At 40.9% G+C, this 14,826-nt stretch overlaps 1 protein-coding gene across 1 annotated transcript in view; it reads right to left on the bottom strand.

Annotated features, from left to right (window-relative positions):
• Positions 1-3,976: 3,976 nt before the first annotated feature.
• Positions 3,977-14,826, bottom strand: part of nrn1la (neuritin 1-like a) — a 31,011-nt gene continuing 20,161 nt past the window's right edge. The window contains exon 4 of the mRNA XM_085357131.1: positions 3,977-4,277. Within this exon, the coding sequence (XP_085213257.1) occupies positions 3,977-4,277 (301 nt within the window). The remainder of the gene's footprint in view (positions 4,278-14,826) is intronic.

Below are 14,826 nucleotides of genomic sequence, written 5' to 3'. Positions count from 1 at the left end.
TGTAGTGTGAGCGAGTTGATGATGGATCAGCGTGAAACTTTTGGCTTTCTGTGTCTCTGTTAACAATTAATAATTAGTGAAAGAAGTGGGACTGTGATCCTGCAGGTCATAAAGACAAAGAGCGGAGCAAAGTTGTGCTGATTGAAAAAGGATCGTATCAGAGGAGTCTGGTTCTTTAATAAAGCATTTAAAAGGAAATGGAAACCCCAGCCCCTAACCATATTTATTCTCTTCTGTAGCAATCAAAATGTGCTGCAGAGGAAATGAATAAATGGCAACATGTTTGTTGTTTTCACTGCCATTTGCTCAGAGTAATAAAGCCAAATATAGTGTACCATTGATGGGACAGTGATGTACTGGTGTTTAAGATTGCTTCTCCATCTCCTGCCACCCTTTCAGTCCAATTTAAGCTATTTGTCAGAACACCAAGCTGTTGCCGGAGGCAAAGAGATGTATAGTCTCAAATGCAGTGCTGGGAAATAATTCCCTGCTCAGCTTTGGTCAATAATGTTGCATTTACACTGCAGAGTTATTGAAAAATCGCTGAAATCGGATTTGTTCATGCAACAGAACTTCTCATAACAGAGTTGAGAAGGTTTCTTTGTGTTTTGGAGTACCTCTGTATGTAAGAGTCTTTAAAGGCAGGTCTAAACCTGTTACATTTCCATAAACCACCCTGGGACATGTTGACAGCACTCACTGTGCTGTAGGATTTTATACAAACACGTCTTGTGTGATCTTCCTGTGTGTCCTCACATTTAGGATTTACTTAAATTTAATCTCCAGTTGCATCATCTTATCAGAGCTCCATGAAGATAGTTCTCAAATTGCTGCACCTTAGTGAGTCAGCCATTGAGGCCTCTTAATTGCTAATTCTGTCAGTTTAATTAAAGTTCAAAACTGGAGCAGCCTCTTTAAAAAATTCATGCATATCTGTGGATGAAGTCCTTCACGTAAAAAAGGAGCTGTGGGATGGTTGGAGTTTTTCTCTTTTAGTGTAAATTTGTCTCACTGTTTCTGTCAGTGGGTTCCTGCTGCTGTTTATTCTTAACATTTAAAAAATGATTAAAAATGTAATATTTGTTGGAGTTTCAGTTGTACTGAGCTTTTGAGCTTGTAGGGCAAAGTTTGCTTTTGACATTGATGTCCCAAACTAAATTACTGCATAAATAAATAGCCGAGAACGGAGATAGGAAAAACCTGAACCTTTTACTACTACTGTGAGCACATCCTATTATGCTGTCGGAGCATTTTACTACACGGGTTTAGTCCAGTTATATAAAAAAGTATATATGTAAAAATATATAAAGGTTGTTTTAGTAATTTAGTCTAAGCTGAAACATTACTATCCTGTTGGAAAAGGTCTTTCAATAGACTGTATATAAAAGATGGACATACTTGAGGTCTGCAAAGGAAGCCAGCGTGGCAAACCAACAGATTAAAAGACTGTTCCTTACCACGGGCAGTAAAAAGCACAACACCCCCTCTGCTCCCTAAGACTGTGGTACAAGAACTGAAAATACACTTTTACATATGTGACCCTCATCTCTTCTGTTACATTTGCATTTTGCACTGTTACCGTGGCAACTACACCAGAACCGCAAACCTCTCTGAAACTCTACAATGCAACCTGGCATGCACATCTCTCGAAATGTAACTATCTGTGTCCTCGACACGCCCACGTTATTGTGATTGGCCTGTTCAGTACCACTGATTCCTCCTGCATGTTCCTCCATCTGTTGGCCAGTAGGGGGTGAATCTGCTATTTGCAAAAAGAACTCGATTTATAGGTGAATCTATAAGAAAAATGTATTTTGTTTTCCTTGGTTTCCTTTGGCTTCACTGTTGTGAATGCAGATGGAGACATACTTATTTTTACTTCTTATATACTTCTATATTTGTTATTATACATCTTTGAAATCTGCTTGAAGTCTGTTGCTTGGGGAGCTGGTTAGGTTGGTGCATTGCAATGTAAATTCTCTGTGCATCAGTCCACATGGTCAAAAACACAGGCATGCACATGGACGTCCACAAGGACCCTTGTGCAATGTTGCTACAACATATATGTGCCGTGTCTCTTGAATTTTTCAGTCTCAGTCTGATTTCAAAACATAAAAAGCAACCAGAACAATATTCAGCTCTAGGCTTCATGGTAAGACTTCACAGACCCATGGTGGCTATGTCTATCTTTTATATACAGTGTATGAACTGTTCCAGAATGATAATTCAGCCATTTATAGTAAACAAGGGGTCGCTGAATGGACATGGGAAAGGAAAAGTGTGATTCATTTGCTATGACCTTCTCATTCAATGTCAACCCCGTTGAACCTCCAGGAGATTTCGGGCTACTTTGTTACACAGCACTCCTCACTGCCATCATCAAAACACCAAATAAAGGGAATATCTTTGGGAGAATGATGTTTCATCCCTCAAGCAGAGTGCCAGAGACTTGGAAAATCAAGACGCACTTTATGTTGTATTTTTCTTTCATTTGTCACCCATCCATAAATCTGTTTGAAATGCCTCTCGGCTTCTATTCAACTCTGTAAGGTACATTTAACGAACTTGCCACTGGCAAGGTAGACAGACTCAATCAGCTATTACGCAGCTCTCTTTGGATCTTTTTTGTCTAATAAATTTCATTTATTTCCACCTCTCTTAAAGTTGGTGCACTGTTGTGGTCCCTTGAGGATTATGTGTTGTGCATCCACACATCTTAGCGTAACTCTTTAAAGTTGACCTGGCTTTGATTTTTTTTTTTTTTTGTAGAGAAGGAAAAGTAAACTTGCAACCTAAAGCCCCCTGTGTAAAACACACTCGCTGCGAGACAAGTGGATTCAATCTTCAACTAGGCAGAACTGTATGTTTTCCAGCTGTACTCACCTCTCTCACTCTCTATCTGTCTCTAATCTCATAATATATCTGATCCTGGGCCAGACAGAAACAACTGTTACCTGCAACCACTTAGAATAACAAGCAGCTCAAGCAGGCCTGCAGGGCCAAATCTATGACTCCTGGAGCATGAAATCCACTTGGCATGCAAGTGGGTTGTGTTTCTGACTGGAGAACATATTGGTCCCATACTGTAGGGCTCCAATGCAGGATGCCAAGGAGGAGCCCCAGAGGACTTCATAACTGAGCAAGCAGCAAATAAAAACCACTCCGGCATACTCTGACTTCAATTGAACTTCAGCTCAGAGCTCGTGTTGCTCGTGCACCCACAGAAGACACTGTGATGCATTTTCTCTAAATAAGAACATTATTCAAAATTAGTTAGCTTCAAAGTTAGCTCCATTTACAGCAAGTGTAATTTATGACTCCAATTACTTTGTAGTCTGAAAAACTAATTTCGGAACATTAGAACTACATCATCATCACCATCATTATATCTTAACTACTCACACCCAGCACTGTGTCTGCATTTAGTAAATAGGAAATGGGTGTTGTTCATCATGGAAAGCCCACATAAAAGTGGGGTTAACAGTAACTAGTTGTGGCACCTAGTCTTTTCATCGCTTTGTTTTCAAGTTTATCAAACAAGTCTTAGTTATTACATTTCTCTTATTAATCTCTTATCTTATTGCATTCAAGGAGACAGACTCACCCTGAAACCATCACATGCAAGCTCGTACTAACTAGATTTAGAAGGATACAGGATGAAGACGGATGATGCGAGGCTGCAGTATGCATCTGCTCAACTATGTATGTGTTTGCAGGGCTTGTGTATCTCTCGGTGAGTTTTGTGAGCTTTTTTCCAACTGAGAATCTAATTAATAGGCAGAGAATATGCATGAAACGGCACAGGCAATTTAGAGATATATTATCAAAAAGACTGTCGAGCCTCTGAACATGCAGTTAGAAATATTTGACCCCTGGCAGAGCAGAGGAAGAAGCAGTGAAAAGTCTATGGAATCGTGGAAGAAAAAGTACACAAAGTTTATATCTATTCACACTAATCCCATTTCTTTGGGGGTATTTATATCCAAAACAACAACAGCAGCAGCAGAGGAGACAGTAGAAGGAGATAGTGGAGGCAGCCTGCCACGTGATAGGCCCTCCCTCTTAGAGACTCCTGGTTGATCTCTTCTTGGTTGGGTGAGCCGTTAGGGGACACCGAGGCCGCTGGGTGGGTGTTACGGTTGGAGCACATGTCATAAAGGTTTCCGGAGAACTGCATTTTCTTAGACTCCTGGCGGAGAGACTCCCAGACAGCTGCCGCTTCCTCGGGACAGCCAGCCATCGCCACGTTAGCGCAGTCATGGAACTCATCCCACGACCTGCAGAGAGGAGCGAGAGTAAGACGGAGACATCTGATTATTTGGCTTGTGGATCATGTTAATATTTCAGCGCGCAACACATTCAAAGCAGTTTTATCCATCTGTACAAACTATTGCACTAGATGCTGGATTTTTCCAGAAAGCTGTAACTTCATATGTAAACAAAACAGGAATTATTAAAGCATTTCCTTTGTAGAGAGGTGAGTGAGTCTATGGTTCAGACTAAACTTCAAATTTACTTTCCGCTCTAACGACTGCAGATTTTGAGTGCATAATCTATAGTTCATCACTTAGAAGCTGTTCAAAATGAAATACAATAACTACCAAATTGATTATCATGGCAGCACACACATTCATGGTGCCCAGGGGATGGGTCCCTTGATACCTCCTTGTATGCCCCTGGGAAATCAAGGATTTCCCCATTTAAGCGAAAAACTATAAAATCTGCATGCATGATTACTGTAGGACACATTTTTCTTTTCTTCAGCATCGCCAGTGACGTTCACCTTGATGTCTTCAGTGAAACATCTCAAACACTTTTGTCAAAGTATTCATAACCCCCTCAGAGTGAACTGCAATATCTACAGTGAGTCTGAGACTTTAAATGTTTCTTTGGAAACCTCTTTTCTGCTTCTACCTGAGTTTTCCTGCCAAAGGACTTTGATAATAGTTTTATAATACTTTGAAAACTGGAGGCTAGACGTTTCTGACCCGGAGGTGACTCAAACACTGCATCATTACTCTGTTGCAGCATCGTCAGGACGCTTTAGAAACTTTTAAACTAGTTATGTGTAGTTAACCAGCAACACACACACTGACCTTGTATGAGAGGTGTTTCATGGGGCTTTTCAAACCAAATCCTCAAAATCATGTTATTTTACCCGTAGACCCTTATCTTTCTTTCTGTCACGGTTCTGGGTCGGTTCGACCCAGCATTTTGAGTTTCTGATGTTTTGGTTTATTTTTGCACTATGGGCTGCCCTTTGATACTCTTGTGCTTTGATCGTTATTGGATTTCTAGGTTTCTGTTTGTTCGTGTTTAAGGATTTGTTGCCTCATGTATAGTTTGGGTTCCATGCGTTATTTTCTGTCTGCCTCTCAGTGTTGAGTCTGTGTGTGATGGTTTCTGGTTTCCTGTTTTACTTTGAAAGTTCATGTCTCATGTCAGTGCGTTCAGTTTTACCTCTCCCCTGTCTTGTTAGCCTGATTTCTCCCAGCTGTGTCTCCCTCTTGTTGCCCATTCCCTGATTACTCCCCGGTGTATATAAGCCCTGTGTTTTCCTGTGCTCCCTGTTGCGTTGTACCTTCAACTTGCTGTGTGTTCATGATTTCCAGTCCTCCAGCACCTCAGTTTAGAGTTTTGTTTTGCTTTTGTGAGTCTTATTTTATGTAGACGTTTGTCCAGCAATAAGGCTGCGTTTTCAGTTTAAATCTTGTCTCCAAAGAGTCCTGCATTTTGGGTCCACCACTCCAGCCTGCCTGCCACACAGCCGACCATGACACTTTCCTTTTCTGCACTTGTGCATTAAATAGACTTTTTAAAAGCACAGAAAATATGTGACTTTTTCCATTCAAGTTTGACATTCAACCTCCTGTCACTGTGTCTTCACCTCATTGACTTCTTTTTTCACCTAAATCTAAGTCAGTTACACCTTGAGTATAAACAACCCAAATCAATAATTAATTGCCATTATTATTCTCAATGAAATGATATGAAAAGATTTTAAACAGGCAGTTCTGGTAAAGATTTGCTGACAGTGAAGCATTCGTCCTTTCACCGAGTAAATCAAATCCAGCCTGTTTGCTTGCTCCCTTGACTTCGTTCAGTTGTTGCCAAGAGACCATCTGCTGATCTTCGATGCTCTGAGAGCAAGGGTCACCCTACGGGTTAGACTGAAATGTGGAAAAACCTTCATTAGAGTGTGGAAGGTAAATGCGTGTTTGTTGAATCACTGCTGTGTTATACCCATCAACAAAACATGAATTTGACACACTTTCTTAGATCTATTTTAAAGCCAAATGAAAGGAAGCATTATTTACGATGAGAGGCAGGTGAGGAAGAAGTGACTTTAAGTAATCTTGCACAAAGATATTTTTTAAAGGATATCTTGCAGCGAAACACAAAATTAAACTTTATTCCAAACACTCTTGAGCTCCACATCCACAGCAAGTCTATTTGGCTGTAATTGGCTGCTAATTCTCCCTCTCATTGTGGCTGTGCTGCCTAAATTGTCTCTGAGGAGAGTTAACTACGAGAAGCGAGGCGCAGAGTTGGGGGAAAAAGTAGAAGCAGATGACTCTGTTCAAAGTCTGCCACAGAAGCACTCAAAAAACACAAAAGTTTTCATAATTAATGCTGGCAAAACATCATGCGGCACTCCAACTTTCAAAAGACAAGAGCTACATTTAAACCCATTACTGGACAATACATACAAGGTATATTATTTAGATACTGCATCCACTGCGTCTTATTGAAACAAATATCATTTAATCTCGGGGGACTCAAACTTGGGAGTTTTGTAAAGCTACAGTGCTAAACACAACACCACTGTGCATGGCATAGCTAAAGCCAAGCTTTATCTGTAGGACAGATAACCTCTATTATGATTCTATGGAGCCCTGCAAGGGACATGGGGAAAAAAGTTGAAGTTGAACTTTTGCAAGATCTCGCAAAACTTCGAACTGGTGAGTAACAGACGTCTCCGAAAACGTCGGAGCACTTTTGCAAATATGTGATGTCTTGATAAAAGTTTATTTTGTGACCCAGAAAGAGTAATATTAAAACTAAGTTTTGGGACATTGGGACAGCTTTCGTTGCCTGGCTCGTCACCTATCCCAGAATTCATAGCGCAGCCCAGCCAATTCCATTTTTCAACAATGGCAGCAGCTACTTAGTTTTAATATTATCATTTCTGGGTAATTTCTGACTCAGATGGATGGATGGATCTATCAAGCACTGGGAATGTCTCAGATTTCCAGGACAGTGTTGATGGCGGTGTTAAGCAGTGTGGTTTTTTAGTGCGTTAAATTGCCACTGCAGAATCGCAATCTGTTTCTAATGCATAGCTCCCTGAGTACCTCGAGTTTAAAAACACTCATTAATGATTTTTGAATCTTATATTGATCTATTGTTGAATTGTAGATGATGAAACCCCAAAATTCACAGCATCCAGTTTGCCCACAGTGTTTGGCAGATTGGCGATCCTCTCCCCATTTTCACTTCTGGAGGACGCAGCCTCTCTAGGATGCTAATTTGTTTGACCAGGTGTTTTTTAAGCATTACACATCTTATCAAGTCTTTTGTTGCATCTATGTCAACCTATTAAATCAAATTGAATATCAAAATATCCTTCCACCCATCTACTTTCTCAACCTCGTAAATAAATAGGGTTGTGGAAATATGTTTATACAGAAAGAAAAAGAAAACTGTGCTCTCAAGTTATTTTAATTGCCACATTCCTCTGTCTGCTTGTTTTTTAGGCAGTGAGAAAATGACCCACATCAGAACATAGTTGTTCGCAGTGGGCAAAGGACAGGAACTGAACTGGAGTCACAGTGAAAATTTGTGGCCCCATTTGAAATGAAGAATCGATTCAAATTGAAAAGCGAATCAAACTAAAGTGTTTTCTGGCTCTTAACTTTCCACAAAATGTCAGCGCAGTTCATTTAGCCATATGCTTTATGGCTTTTTCCACGCTGCAGGAAAACACTATGGATGAGTCCACTGCTAAAAGAATTGATCAGCCGAATCTAATTCAAACAAATAGATAAATCATAATGAGACAGGATGTTCTCCTTTGTTGCAGTCTAACACTGTGATGCCCCGAGGGCTGACGTCGTTATTAATCTTGTGAAATGTAGCTGTAAATTTCACCGAAAGTGAACTCATGAAGCAGAAGCTCTAAACATAGAAACATCATTTTCTCCTTCTGGGTGACTTTTCTTACTGTATCAGTACAGGATGTCAGTTTGATGACATTTGCTGCTGATCAGAAGCACCTAGATACAAACGCACATACACGGTCCGAGACACACACATTTTTAAACTTCCTCTGACAGCTTCCAGCACGCTTCCGCCTTCTTTTCTGTCACACACAAGTATAATTCGTTTAAGCCGTCTTCAGAGAAGGGACCACACATGCATGATTTCCCACGTATATCTTCATATAATTAAAGTAGCCATCATTACTGCAGGCTTTGCTTCCCTTAATGACTGTGTGTGTGTGTGTGTGTGTGTGTGTGTTGGCCTTTATCCAGGACTTAAGTGGACCACTTCCGACAAAAAGGGCTGCAGTAAGAGGACAACAGCTTTCCTGCTGCTGTGGGAGGAGCAGCTGATGGAGGAGGTGGAAAGGGCAGCATCTGGCTATCGTTTGTGTGTATGTGGACAAAAAACAGTGAGTGCAGGAGTGTGTCTAGAAGATAACACGGGAAAGACAAAGTCAGGAAGGGAGGGCGTCCTGCGCAGGAGTGCAGCTTTTTTTCTTCTTTTTTTTGATTCGGGTGTGAGTTTGTGTATCTTTCCTTCAGTGTTTTGTGAACGTAAGAGTACGGGTCTCTGCACACAGTCACAGGTGGTGCAGAGACAGCACAAACGCAGCGAGGACACTGACAGACAAGCAGCTGCTTTCACAATAATAAAACCTCCTGAGAGTACGTCTGTTCTGCTGTTAGCATGCTGCTGCTGCTGACATCCAAAAATCTCCAAACACCAATTCTGAGTTGTTTTTTTTTGTTGCTTTCTCTTTTCTATTTTGACCATCTGGGTGTTCACTAAGTTTCGTGGCTCTCTGTCACTGGTAACAATTACTGACATGCGAGGAAGCTGTATGTAACACTTTCATCAAAACAGTGTTAGTTCAGGAGATTTGGGGAGGCAAAACAGTGCTAGGGAGGAGAACAGGAGAGACTGAGATATTAGAGAACACAAGCAACAAAAAGGTTCAAAAAGTAGCCCGGAGAGACAGTTTGTACCCTAAATGTAGTAAATCTGAGAAGAATTAGAGCACCGTTTGATACTCTCGAGGTTAGTAACCTACATAGAATCATGTGGAGTTCCAACTTTAAGACTACATGATGGTTTTACAGCTGTTACATTGATAATTATAAAAAATGAAAAAATTAAATGACTATAGCTGACACTGCTCAAGTTAATCTTTCAGTCATTAAATCAGTTTACACTTACAGCTTTTGGAGTTTTCCTCTTTTCACCTGTAGGGTTGAGTTGTAAGTGAAAGAGTCAATTTGTGATTGAAGTGAAGACTTTCAGTTTTCATTCAGTAGGTTTTGCAAAAAAGTTGCTTTAACTGTTTAGGAATTAAAGCCATTTTATATGTAGCCTCCTAATTTCAGAGGGGGACTACATATAGATTTCATTACATTTTTAAAAAAACCCAAAATAGTTGAAAATAGCCAGTTGAGACCCGTTCTTTCTTTATTTCATGACAAATGAAACAAACTATTTCTAAGGATAAGAAAAGCAACTTCACAACATCTCATCAAGTCAAGAACACTCTTGTTCAGGTATATCTATCACTTTAAACATCTACAACCAAGAAATGTTTTAATGAATGAATATACAGTCTTTATTGGACGGTGCAAAACTATGTTTACACTTAAAAGTCCAGATTAGGCCTGGTCACAAAATATTGAAAATAACTTGTACAAGGAGAAAAGTATGGAAAAAGAGAAGCAGCTCATGATGTGAAGCAGATAACATTGATGTTATGGCATGGGCATGTATGGCTGCAAGTGAAACCGGTCACTAGTGGTCATTGATGATGTGAGTACTGATAGAAGTAGCAGGAAGTATACAGGGCAGTACTCTTTGCTCAGACTGTGACAAATGCTGCTAAACTGATTGCAGAGCGCTTCCCAGTGCAAATGGACAATAACTCAAAACATGCAGCCGAAGCAACCCAAAACTATCTCAATGCAAAAAAGTGGGTTGTTCTTCATTGTCCAAGTAAGTCACCTGATCTCAAACCCAACAGAGCATCGCTTTCAGACATTAAATAAAAAAACTAAATGTGCAGAGACCCACAAACAAGCAGGAACTGAAAGTGTCTGCAGTAAAGGCCTGTCTGAACATATTAAGAGAGGAAACACAGCATCTGATGATGTCAGTGGAAAAACTTTTCATAGCTGGTGTCTGATCTTCTTTTCTGTGCATCTTTGCTGACTTTATATTCCTTCTTGTCCTAACCCTTCAGGCTTAGAGGGAACAAGCTCTGCCCGGTGGTGGAGGGTCCTAATTATTCCAAGTTTGTGTTCCAGAGGGTGATGGGAGTCAAAGAGGAGGTACTGGGCCGTGTGTGTGTGGGCTTCCGGTAAACTTCGATGTTGAAGTTGCCATTCTCTTCAATGTGCATGGCGCAGTCCAGGAAAGGCAAACAGTTGTCCTTTGTGTCTTCCCTGGTGAACTTGATGTTTTTATCCACAGTGTTAATGTGCGCAGTGAAGGATTCCACTTCTTGTGTTTTGATTTTGACCCAGGTGTCGTCCACAAATCTGTACCAGTGGCTGGGTACTCTTCCTTTGAAAAAGCCAAGAGCCTTTCTTTCCACTTCCTCCATGTAAAGGTTGGCTACAATAGGTGACACGGGGGAGCCCATGGCACAGCCATGTTTTTGTCTGTAAAAGCCTTCGTTGTACTTGAAATATGTAGTGGTGAGGCAGAGGTCTAACAGTGTGCAGATCTGACTGGGTGTGAAGTTGGTCCTGTCCTCCAAGGAGCTGTCTTCTTGTAGTCGATCAACATTGAAGTTTACCGGAAGCTCACACACACGGACCAGTACCTCCTCTTTGACTCCCATCACACAAACTTGGAGTAATTAGGACCCTACACCACCGGGCAGAACATGTTCCCTCTAAGCCTGAAGGGAAAAAGAAGGAACACACACATGTAAAGGAAGCACTTAAAACATGCGGCTATCCTAACTGGGCATTTATAAAGTCAGCAAAGAAGCACAGAAAAGAAGACCAGACACCAGCGAGGGAGGATAAGAAGGACAGACGCAACAACATTGTCATCCCCTATGTAGCCGGTGTATCAGAGAAACTCAGGAGAGTTTTCTCCAAGCACAACATCCCAGTGTACTTCAGACCCAGCAACACACTCAGACAAAAATTGGTTCACCCAAAAGACAAAACTCCTAAACACAAACTTAACAATGTGGTGTATGCTGTACAGTGCAGCGAGGAATGCCCAGACCTCGACATTGGAGAGACCAAACAGCCACTTCACAAGCGTATGGCACAACATAGAAGAGCCACCTCCACAGGACAAGACTCAGCAGTCCATCTGCATCTAAAGGACAAAGGACACTCTTTCGAGGATGCCAATGTTCACATTTTGGACAGAGAGGACAGAAAGAGGAAAGAGGAGTGAAAGAAGCCATTTATGTCCACTGTGAGCGACCATCTTTGAACAGAGGCGGTGGCTTACAACACCAACTCTCTGCCATCTATAATCCAGTTTTGAGATCCCTCCCCAGACGCCTTAACGTCCACTCACATCCTGGGCCATCTGACCTCAGGAAATCACATGATAGGGTGGGGCCAGGTTTCACAATGAGCTCAACCGAAACCCTGGCTGATTGTGACCCACACCCGCTTTCACACCTTGGCTCATATGATTAGGCAGAGGATCATCAGGGGGTCCTTTTGGGACTCTCCACCATTTGACCTTAGAACTGAAGAAGCTTCTCGGGTGAGAGGTGAAACGTCTTCAAGCAACTTAAAGAAGTCCAGACGCTTTTCTTTGCAAGCTCCTTAGACTACGCTGACCTTGATGACTGAGAACCTTCACAGACATATTTCTGCATAGCTTTTTTTAAATTTCACATTTCTGTATAGTTTTCATATTTATATCCTGTTCATAGCCTGTACATAGCTTGTACACCCACTCCAGCCTGTACATACTTATAGTTATAGCAGATTCATAACATACCTTCATACCGTATACATTGTAACATACCCATAATAGACTCATATTTTGTACCCTCATACCTATAACAGACCCATTTCTGTAATATATCTATATTTCTATATTATTGCCAATATATATCTATATCATGGCTAAAGCACTTCTGGATGGATGCTAACTGCATTTCGTTGCCTTGTACTTGTGACATGTGCAATGACAATAAAGTTTAATTCTATTCTAATTCTATTCTATTCTATTCTATAACGTTATAGCGTCCCACTCTGTGGCAGATGGGATAAGTGGTGGTTAACAAGGGGTTAAACACATGGGACTCTCCACCAGTTGTTTTACACTGAAGAAGCCTCTTGGATGAGTGTTGAAACATCTTCATGAACAAAAAAGAAATTCAGTTGCTTTCTTTTCAAGCATTTGAGACTATCATGAACTGGATCACAGACACACAGCCCATCGATTTGTAATGTAAAAACGATTTTGTCTACATCATTTGGTAGCATCCTGCAGACACTGGAGAAAGCAGAGTGATTACTGGGTCTAAAGCTGTGGTTTTAAAGGTAAAAATGAAATAATAATGATAATAATAAATAAAAATTACTGTTGGAGCCTCTCGGCTTCACTAAGTTGAGATATTTAAAAAGAAGCAAATGAATGAAAACAAGTCAGCTACTTTTGAGGAAGACTGCAAAAAATGTTTCATATTAAAACCATCAGACTTCACCTTCACCGGCCTCCATTAGTGTAACCAGGTTGACGCGCTTCATGAAGGCTTCCTTTGCCTTGCTGAAAAGAAAAAGAAATCCTTTTTTCCCTTTGCACAAGAGTTGGTCTATATTTTGCATCTGCAGTATTCATGTAAAGGTTTAAACATGAAATGACTATTTTTATACATGTTCTGTTGCCTAACATGTTGAACTCGTGAGCAGCAGAGGATTTTTATGCATCTGTGGTGGTACTGTTTAATATTTGGCAGCTTTTTATGGGAAAATGAAAAAGTAAAGCACAAAAGCCTCCCTTCTTGTCACTTTAAATGACTTCTAAATCTCTAAGATAACCAGTAAGAGATGCTGAACTCGGGAATATTATGGCCTCTTTGTTTGGCAGCAGTTTCAATCCTAACTGCTGCATCCCAAATGAGCTGTAGAGCTGAAAGTGACTTTAAACTAAGGTAGGAATAGGAATAGAGAGCACTGCGATGAGATGCAATGAAAGCATGAATGGCCTTATCTAAATCTGTAGAGAATAGAAATATAAAAGCAAATAGCAAGGCTGCAGTGAAAGAGGAGAGGGTTTTCTGATAACACCCGTTTTAGGGATCGGTAGACTCCAGCTTTTGTTTGTGTAACCGTAACCAAGGAAACAAATGTTGGATTTTACCTTGCTGTTTTTTCACACTTCACAAATACTTCAGCTAAAAGAGGAGAACCAGGAGTTCTCTAAGCTTTATTCTAAAAGTGCATCCTGTCATTCATCCTCTCTTAAGATACTCTTAAGGTTTTAATCACTGCCTATATGTTATCTTTTAGACATTCAGTGGTGTTAAAAAGTGTTTGACTGCTTCCAGATTTCTTATTTTTTTGTATTTTTCCTCACACTTTATCAGTAATTGAGATTGCTCAGTCTGGAAAAGGTTCTAAAGCCATTTCTAAAGCTGTAGATCTCCAGCGTACCACAGTGTGAGCCATTATCCACAAATGGCGAAAACATGAAACAGTGGTGAACCTTCCCAGGAGCGGCCGGCTGACCAAAATTACCCCAAGAGTGCGAGATCGACTCATTCAAGAGGTCACAAAAGAACCCAGAACAACATCCAAAGAACTGCAGGCCTCACTTGCCTCAGTTAAGGTCAGCGTTCACGACTCCACATTAACTGGGCAAACATGGTCTGCATGGCGGGGTTCCAAGATGAAAACCACTGCTGAGCAAAAGGAACAAAAAGGCTCGTCTCAGTTTAGCCAGAAAACATTTTGAAGATCCCTAAGACATTTAGGAAAATTTGTGGACTGATGAGAAAAAACTTAAACTTTTTGGAAGTTGTGTGTCCCATTGCATCTAGTGTAAAAGTAACAGCATTTCTGAAAAGGAACATCATACCACCAGTAAAACAGGGTGGTGGTAGTGTGATGGTCTGGAGCTGTTTTGCTGCCTCAGGACCTGGAAGACTTACCGTGGTAAACTGAACCATGAATTCTGTTGTCTGCCAAAACATCCTGAAAGAGAATATCTGGCCATCTGTGTGACCTCAACCTGAAGCGCACTTGGGTCTTGGAAGAGGTCAGTGATCCAAAACACTCCAAGTCCACCTCTAAATGGCTTAAGAAAAACAAAATGAAGGCTTTGGAGTGGCCTAGTCAAAGTCCTGACCTGAATCTGATTGAGATGCTGTGGCATGACCTTAAAAAGGCGGTTTATCATGGGAAACCCTCCAATGTGGCTGAATTAAAACAATTCTGCGAAGATGAGTGGGCCAAAATTCCTCCACAGTGCTGTGAAAGATTCATTGCCAGTTATCACAAATGCTTGATTGCAGGTTTTGTTACTATGGGTGTCCCAACCAGTTATTAGGTTTAGGGGACAATCACTTTTTCACACAGGGCCATGTAGATC

Source organism: Diplotaxodon limnothrissa, linkage group LG7 (assembly GCF_057381915.1).
Source record: "Diplotaxodon limnothrissa isolate DT_005_m linkage group LG7, D_limnothrissa_male_GT1.1, whole genome shotgun sequence".
Taxonomy (NCBI): Eukaryota; Metazoa; Chordata; class Actinopteri; order Cichliformes; family Cichlidae; genus Diplotaxodon; species Diplotaxodon limnothrissa.
This window is presented reverse-complemented; position numbering and strand designations above follow the sequence as displayed.